This window comes from Penaeus vannamei, chromosome 17, assembly GCF_042767895.1.
Source record: "Penaeus vannamei isolate JL-2024 chromosome 17, ASM4276789v1, whole genome shotgun sequence".
Lineage (NCBI taxonomy): Eukaryota > Metazoa > Arthropoda > Malacostraca > Decapoda > Penaeidae > Penaeus > Penaeus vannamei.
In genome coordinates, this window is record NC_091565.1 from 10,844,572 (window position 1) to 10,854,571 (window position 10,000).

General features: G+C 37.7%; 1 protein-coding gene across 1 annotated transcript in view; it reads left to right on the forward strand.

Moving 5' to 3' along the window:
- LOC113828645 (FMRFamide receptor) overlaps positions 1-10,000 on the forward strand; it is a gene marked incomplete in the record, with an annotated part of 208,162 nt that overhangs the window by 188,698 nt on the left and 9,464 nt on the right. Inside the window, 1 exon segment of the mRNA XM_070131912.1 lies at positions 7,975-8,334. Coding sequence (XP_069988013.1) covers positions 7,991-8,334 — 344 coding nt within the window.

Below are 10,000 nucleotides of genomic sequence, written 5' to 3' on the forward strand. Positions count from 1 at the left end.
ATTTTCATGCTAAAATAATATATTTTCAGTTCTTCTTAACCACATGTCAAAGCACAGTGTTTGAAGTGCCTTTATGTAAATCTATTCCAATAAACTTTTACATTTTTTTCGAAATTGGGTACGTTATCATCACATCATTAATTATTCTATAATAGGGATGATAATACTAATAACAAGTAATAATGATAATAATAGTAACAATATTGGCAATAATACTGATGATAATGATAATACTGAAAAAATTAAATAATGATAATAATAGCGATGATAATAATGATAGCGATAATAGTATCATTAAATCAAATGTTTGTTCGACGTAAACAAAAGTCGACATGATGTCACAGTGGTCACCATTACCGTTAATAATCATATTTCGTCGAATTAACAGCCACTAATTAGGCTTCTCGGCTCAGCGTCCCACTCAGAGGGACATGAGCGGTCGTCGCTTCCGGAAAATTATGTAGATAATTATGATACCGAGGATAATTAGGGAGGTGATGGCGGTTATTATGAGGAGAAGGAGGATTATGACAATATTCCTTATGAAGAATGTGATAATGAGGTTAATGATGAGAGTATTGAGGATGATAATGATAATGAGGAGAACAAATTGATTGTTTAATACCATTTACCGCGTCAACAGCTGAGATCATTAGCGGCGAAATACCATGTAGTATTGATATTATAAAATATTTAAAGCATTTAATAACTAACGTCTCTTTTAAGTAGAAATAAGTAACGATGGATATATTAAAATCAAAGCATAGATATTATGCCTTAGAAGTATATAATCATTGCCTAAATATCATGCATAATCAAATGTTGTTTAAAACGCTAATCTCCCTTTGGAAACTAAGAATAAAATCTGTCACAATCTTTCACCAATACATTTTTCAGTGTATATTGGGGAGACAATTACATGCGCCTTTGGTCAGAGAATTACTGCACATCTGGCAACCGCTCCCTGGTCTGCCTGCCCTGGACTGCTTGTTGTGTCTGAGAAGGAGATCTTTACAGTATCGAAACGTCATGAGTTTTTATTCCTGTTGCGTGGCCTTTGTGGTTCTGTTCAGCGATAATGTTGGTAGTAATTATTGCGATAGCGATACTGGTGATACTGGTAGAGATGGATATAAAGATAATATTCATAAGATGACAGTATTGATAATGATGATACTAACAACTACTAACAACACTAATAATGATAATGATGAAATGACGATGAATATAAACCATAATATGACAAAAAGAACAAAGATGATAATTATATGAAGATGATAACAATGATGAGCATATGATACGATGTTGATTATGATAATGATGATGACGATGCTCGTAATTCAATCACTGTAATGTAATTTCCTCTAAATTCTTATATCCATCATTTATCCCTCGCTATTCAATGTAATCTGCTCTTTTAATTAAGTAATTACCAATATTTCACTTATTTTATAAGATTAAAAGACCCTTTACATTTCTTTTATAAGCAATATTATATTTAATATAAAAATAGATCTAATCATCCTTATGCTTTTTTCGTTTCAATTATTTTGTATTTTTCGTCATCTTTTAATTAGTTTTTTTTTTAATTTCCTCATTTCGCTGTGCTTTGTGTGTGTGTGGGGGGGGGGGCTTCTGTTCTGCTGCTGCCTGTTTCCTTCCTTTCGCTTCTCTGTTATCAGTTTTATCATTATTGTTGCTTTTATTTCTGTAATCGTCATAAACAATGTTGCAGTTTTTTGTTATTACTAATACAATGATCATTATTATTGCTATTATCACAATTGTTATCATTATCATCATTATTGTCATTATCATTATTACTGTTATTATCATTATTATCATTATTATTGTTGTTGTTGTTGTTGTTGTTGTTGTTGTTGTTGTTGTTGTTGTTGTTGTTGTTGTTGTTGTTGTTGTTGTTGTTGTTGTTGTTGTTGCTGCTGCTGCTGCTGCTGCTGTTGTTGCTGTTGTTGTTCTTATTATTATCATTATTATTATTATTATTATCATTATTATTATCATTATTATTATTATTATTATAATCATTCATGTTATTATCATAATCATGATCATCATTATTTTATTATTATTATTATTATCATTATCATAATTACTATTCTCATTTCTATTATTCTTATTAATTTTATTATAAATACGCTGTCTTATTGATAATAATGCGATTGTTATCATTATCATTATTATTGGTGTTAGTATTATTGTCATTATTATTATAATTATTATTATTATTATTATTATTATCATTATTATTATTGAAATTGCTATTAATATTGTTACTATTACCATTATTAGCACTGCTATTATTGCTGATATTATTATGATAATCAATATTATTATATTTATCAATATTATCATTACCATTAATATCTTTATCATCCTGCTTTTATTATCATTATCATTATCATTATTATTATTATTATTACTGTTGTTATTATTATTATTATCATTGATATCATTAATGTCATTTTTTATTATTTTCTTATCAATGTTATTTTTATAATCATTATTTTATTTTTATTATCATAATAATAATGATAACAATAACAATAGTAATAACAACAATGATAATGATTATTATTATCATCACTCTTATTATTATCATCATTCTTATTATTATTATCATTATCATTGATATTATCATTATCACTATCATCATTATCATCATTTATATTTTTATTATCATTGTTATTGGTATCATTATTGATAGTGATTAGTATTATCATGATCATTATTGTTATCATTATCATTGTTATTATCATTATCATCATTATTTAATATCATCATTATTATTATTATCATTGTTATTATTATTATACACTTTATCATCATTATCATTATCATCATTACTATCATTATTATTATCGTTACTATTATCATTGTTATTATCATTATTGTTATAAATACCTCAGTTTGTTGGTTGGTTAGCAAGATTTTAGTTAGATTTTTATCAGATGTGCATCTTAGCTCGACTTACATATTGAATTTTGTTGCGCAGGAGCAGGATACCTCAAAAAGTTATGAACTTATTTATATGAATTTTTTACCATCAGTTTTTGGTGGATGCCCGGATCATGACCTAGATCCAGGATTTTTGTTCTTTTTTTGTTTTTTTGAAGATTCATTAGCACTGGGAATATACGGAAACACGGGCGTGACCTGTGTACTTGAGAAAGATGACTTTAATGTAATTCCGTTTTTTTTTCTTTTCTTTTTGTTGTTGTTGTTGTTGTATCAGTGACCCTATTGTGCTCTGTGAGTGCTATTAATTGTCCTTATTATTATCATCCTCTTTATCGTCATCATAGCACTGACCTTTACAGCTAAGTACATGACTAAGTAGAAACTGGCAACCCCCTTGGCAAAAAAAAAAATAATAATAATAATAATAAATAATAATAATAATAGATAAATAAATAAAAAATCACCTTAGCACTGACCTTTACAGCTAAGCACATGGCTAAGTAGAAATTGGCAAAAAAAAATAATGATAAAATAAAATAAAATAAATAAATAAATGAACAAACAAATAAATAAAAACCCCGTAGTAAAAAAAAATAATAATAATAATAATGAAAAAATGAATGAATGAATAAATTAAATAAAAAAGCACCTCCGAGGCAGAACACATTTCAACATTCCCACAAACGCAATTCACCGCCAAGGGGATCCAGGTCTCTCGCGCAGCAGGTTTATAGCGGGGCGGAGGGAGGGGGGGAGATGGCAGAGATGAAGGGAAGGGAGGCGGTAGGGAGGGAAGGGAAGGGAGGCGGGAGGGAAGGAGGGAGGGAGGGAGAGGAATGGCAGAAATGGAGGGAAGGGAGGCGGGAGGGAGGGAAGGGAAGGGAGGCAGCAGCTAGGGAAGGGAGTCGGGAGGGAGGGAAGGGAAAGGAGACGGGAGGGAGAGAAGGGAAGGGAGGCGGGAGGGAGGGAGGGAGGGAAGGGAAGGGAGGCGGGAGGGAGAGGAGAGGAGAGGAATGGCAGAGATGGAGGGAAGAGAAGGGAGGCGGGAGGGAGGGAGGGAGAGGAGAGGAATGGAGAGAGTAAGAAAGAATGTAGGGGGATAGAGGTGAGGAAAGGAGGGAGGGGCGGGAAAAAGGAGAAGAGGGAGAGAGAAACGAGAGGAGGAGGGCATGGAGGGAAAGACTGAGAAGGACAGGTGCGAGGAGGAGGGAGGAGAGTCTAAGCTGGAGAGGGAAGTGGTATGAGGGAGTGAGGGAGGGACTAATGGAGAGGAGCTGGAGGGGGAAATGGGAGGAACGAGGTAGAAGAAGATGAGAAAGGGTAGGGGGAGGAGAAGAGAAGTACGAAAGAGATGTAGTAAGCAGAGAGGGAGGAGTAGAAGAGGGCGGAAGGAGAAGGACGGGGAGGGAAGGAGGGAGGAGTGAGGAGATAGGAGATGGGAGAGGGCAGAGGAGGAGAGGGAGGAGCAGAGAGGGCGAGGAGAGAAAGGAGGTGGGAGAGGGAAGAGGAGGAGAGGGAGGAGCAGAGAGGGCGAGGAGAGAAAGGAGGTGGGAGAGGGAAGAGGAGAAGAGGAGGGCAAGGAGAGAAAGGAGGTGGGAGAGGGAAGAGGAGCCGAGAGGGCGAGGAGAGAGAGGAGGTGGGAGAGGGAAAAGGAGAAGAGGAGGGCAAGGAGAGAAAGGAGGTGGGAGAGGGAAGGGGAGCAGAGAGGGCGAGGAGAGAAAGGAGTTGGGAGAGGGAAGAGGAGCAGGGAGGGCGAGGAGAGAAAGGAGGAGGAGCAGGGAGGGCGAGGGCGGGCGGGACGAATATTATTAAAGCCATAACTCTGGCTCATAACAAGAAGCCAGGCCAGCAGGGACGTGTAACCCTCATACTTTTAACTTTCACCCGCGAGGCTGAATGAAGCCAGAATTACGAGGAAAAAGCCAAAGTTATGAGGAAATGCGGGTCGTTCAAACCCCATTGTCTCTCGGCCGAAGCTGAGGAGAAAACAAAGTGTGAGTGAGGTGTGCCTCGAATTAAATTGTATTTCATTGAGGGAGATTTGTGTGTGTGTGTTTATTGCCCTTGCTGTTGCTGCCTCGCGGGTACTGATGGAGTAATCGTGTTTGCTTTCTTACTGTTTATCATTGGTCCTATTGGCACTACGTTCATTACTCTGGTTACCATGTTTCTTCTTTTAGTTGGTACTAATTTGGTGTCAGTGCCATGCCTGGGACGTATTTATGACTCGATTTCTGAAATAAAGTCAGCGATTTTTCTGCTTCGTTATCAGTTCTCATCAATCCATCTCGCCTGCCTGTGTACTTTTCCTTCTTTCTCGCGTCTCTCCACTTCCCATTTTCGCTTCGTGCGTGTTTGCGAGAGAGAGAGTGGAAAGGAGGAAGAAACTGTCGCCGGAATATTTACAAGGGCTGGACGTGACGCCCTCAGGAAAGAATATTAGGAGGTAGTGAGGAGAATGCGTGTCCTCTCGCGGCCATGAGGGAAATGCGAAGAGGCAAGGGGAGTGAGGAGGAGGGAGAAAAGGGAGAACGAAGAGAGAGACCATAAAGGGAGGAATGAGGAGGGGGAGAAAGAAGCGAGAGGCCATGAGGGAAGGAGAGAGGGAACGAGAGAATGTGAAAGAGAGGATGCGATGCGAAAATGACACGAGGACAGGAGAATAAGGGAGGAGGAGAGAGAAAAGAGGCACTGGGAGAAAGGAAGCGAGGGACCAGATGGAAAATAAGATGAGGGGGAGGAGGAGCAGGAAGAAGAGCGAACAAATGAGATTAAAGAAGTGAGAACAAGAGAAGAGGTACGTAGCAGAAGGGAAAAAAAAGTAAAAGGGAGAAAAAAAAACGAGGAGAGGAGAATGAGAAGGAGGAAAAACCATCTTGTGAAAAGAAATACAAGAGGGGAATGAGGAGGAGGAGGAGCGACACATGATAAACAGACGCACTCCATCAGGAAACCCGAAAGAGAGCGGGAAAAGCGACACAAAGGCAGGTGACCCTCGACGCTGGGCCGAGGCCGCCGCCGCCGCTCGCCCTCGACGCAAGGGCGAGGCCAGGGCACGCTCGGAGGACTCTCGCAGATTGTTGGATAAATTGATAAACTGATTTTTAAACATACATGCATGTATGTATGTATGTATAGCATGTATGTATGTATGTATGTATATATATATACACACATATGCATACACATATCTTAATATGTATATTTATCTACATATTTATCTCTATCTACCTATCTATCTATCTATCTATATATATATATATATATATATATATATATATATATATATATATATATATATATATATATATATATACATACATATATGAATATATGTATATATATGTGTGTGTGTGTGTATGTGTGTGTGTGTTTGTGTGTATACATATAAAGAAGTGACAGAGAGAGAGAGAGAGACCGGGGAGCAGGGGAGGGGGGTGGAGATAATAACATGTTATTTAAGCTTTCGAACATTGGCGTTTTGGTCTAAAACAACAAGGTAATGTTCTCATTAGATATCTCCATTTCAGTCTGTTGAACCCAGAAATAAAATTGACTTTTTCCCAAAGGCATTCTGACGGCTGTCGATGTTAAAGAATTCGTTATAATTAATGAAAGGAAAAATCGGTATTACTTCTGGTAATTATAACAGTATCAAATAGATTATGAAAATGCTTATGTATCAAGCTACATCTGAAATTACATAGCGCACTCTCATTGGCTGACCTTGTTAAACTGTGCAACATTTTATGATAAGTGTTTTTCAGTGCATATTCTCTGAAAAAGATTAAAGAATAATAATGGCACAAAGATAAACGAAAACGAAACCAAGAAAAGAAATGAAAAATATTCAATATTTGCAATGAACAAAGGCGAAGAGGCGGGGCTTAGCTCGGCAGTTGCCAACTAGGATTTTCACCAAAACAGAGTTGGGCTACCTGTGTCAAACTACCTTAATTCGTGTATAATATCTGCATTAAACCTTGGGTCACGTTGGTATTCTTTGCCTTGCCAGAAAAAGGCCTTTAATCTTCTTAGCGATCGAGGTCCTGGTCCCGACCGTCGCGAAATGGAGGACGAAAAGAAGCCTCTTAGCAGCCGGATGTTCTCTGGAAGGCAAAGCAGCAGTGTGACTCGAGGCTCATCTGCGTAATTGCTGGCACTGAGCCCGCGGAGGGTCGGCTCCCCCGGATCCAGGCTCGCGACTTGAGGGCACGGCTCAACTGGCCGTGTTTTCGTCGCGGACCCGCCTTGCGTCCGCGTGCCCAGCCGGGCGTCACGTTTTGGCGGCGAAAAGCACTGTCGGACCAAAGCGCGCATGCCTCCCGCACATTGCATTTTTCTTTTGAGCAATATGGAGCAATAGGACTTACTCCCTGTTTTATATATATGTATATATTTATATGTATGTATATATATATATATATATATATATATATATATATATATATATATATATGTGTGTGTGTGTGTGTGTGTGTGTGTGTGTGTGTGTGTGTGTGTGTATATATATACATATATAAATTTATATATATATATATATATATATTTATATATATATATATATATATATATATATATATATATATATATATATATATATATATATATATATATATATGTGTGTGTGTGTGTGTGTGTGTGTGTGTGTGTGCATTATAAATAGTGTAGCTTTTTGTCGTATTCATACTTCTTAATATTTCCATCTAGTAACTTGTTGGTCTGTTGTTTTGTTTATGTAAATACCTATATATTTTCTTTTTTCGTTCCTCTCTCATTACAGATCCTTTTTTTCCAACGCTTTTTGTTACGCTGTGAGCTCCCCCTCTCTTTCCACCTATTTATCTATCCTCTCTCTCTCTATCTATCTATCTGTCTGTCTTTCAGTCTACTGTATCTCAGCCAGACAATCTACGCCTCCGTCCCTCCCGGTCGCCTTCCCCGCGCGCTGCCTCTCCCCCTGACGCCCTCCTCTCCTCCCGCAGGTGCCGCGTCCTCCCGCAGCACGATGAGCTTCCTGAACGCAACGGCCACCAGCCTGCTGGCGGCGGACACCGACCTCCGCTACAACGACCTCCACTCCACGGCGGCCGTGAGCCTCGTCGACGACCTGGACGCGCTCCTCAGCACCCTGGCGGACGACGTGGAGACCACCGCCCAGGCGCTGACGGAGGGCGACTACCTGGACGACCTGGCGCCCTCCAACGAGACGGACGAATGCACGAAGACCTACAGCAACATTAGCACCGCGGCGCCCTCGCTCCTCAGGTTCATCCTCTACGGCGTCCTGCTGACGACCATCGGCCTCCTGGGCCTCGCCGGCAACCTCATCTCCATCACCATCCTGTCCAGGTAACCTCTGGCCGGCCTCGGCTCCCTTGGTGGCCACTTCCGGCCTTTCGAACGACTGTCGACAGGCTTAGGCGCGCATCGTAAAGGGTTTGCGCCTTGATCGACCACTGACTGTGTTATTAGGCTGACCTATAGTGACCACTGTTGACCAATATGTAGTCAGTATTAACTAGAAGGTTTTGTGCGACAGTATGTTGTGAAAGTTACCTTATTAACAACTAACATGGATGTCCAGATTTGATGAAAGAAGACGCTCTTAGTCACTGATAACTGACATGTCTAGCTGCCTTTTGGGGGGGCGGCCCTCGAGCTCTGCCGCGCTCCGGTGCCTCTGCGGCCTGGCGGTGGTATCCCCTGTGCAGCCGCCCCGCCCCCTCCCTTTACCCTGGTCTCTCGCTCTTCTTTCTCTATTTGTCTAAAAAAAAAAAAAATAATAATTAAAAAATAGATAAAATAAAAAAAAAGAATATATATATATATATATATATATATATATATATATATATATATATATATATATATATATATATATATATATATATATATGTATATATATATATATATATATATATATATATATATATATATATATATATATATATACATGTTCATATATGTATATATGTAGAGCACATACATACATACATTTATAAATATACATAAACATCTGCATATATATCTATTTATATGCATATCTATATATGTATATGTACATACATATATACATTTATATATGTACATACATATATACATTTATATATATACATATATATATACATATATGTATATATATACATATACATATATATGCATACATATATATATTCATATCTATATTCATATATGTATATATATGTACATACATACATTTGAACAAATATATACATATATATATATATATATATATATATATATATATATATATATATATATATATATATACACACACAGTTGCGGACATTTCCAAAAGGTACACCACGAATCTGGAGTTGACAATTTTTATCAAGCCAGACATGTACAGTATATAGTATTCCGTGAGGGACAGCCGTAGGTCTGTAACGATGACTGTGATGGTTGAATTATAATTATTTACAACAGGAAGGAAATCCGACTGAGGAAATTATATCATTCAAATGACAAAACCTAAGAACAAAGGCTGACTTTTACCTGCAACAGACGCCTCTGAAAAGAAGCAATGCTTGTCATATACAGTGTAATGAATGAAACAGAAAATGTGTCTTTATTTTCGGTAATTAATGCTATCTTTGATGTGTAGATAACTATGATACGTTTAGATTATAAAAATAAACAATAGAATTTGCGAAAGGCGCAAACTGAATTTTATTTAATGTGAAAAAATATTCTAAATGTTTCTGATTCTCCGGTGTCCAAGTTTGTCACAGTTTGTCTTTAGTAATCTTCAATGGCACTTGCTTGGCTGTTCAGGACGTTCCTTCTCTCTATATCTTTGAAAAAAAAGAGAGAGAAAGTAACGGATACATTAGAATGACATTTTATGTTTTTAAACGTTATAGTTGTCGACTTAGAATATGCATAATAAACAGTCCCCCTGAACGCTATCTCTGAAATTTCTGACAATGTTCTCAGCAAATCTTGATGTTTAAGGGATCACTCCATGTGACTCGAGTGTACATAAACAACCCAT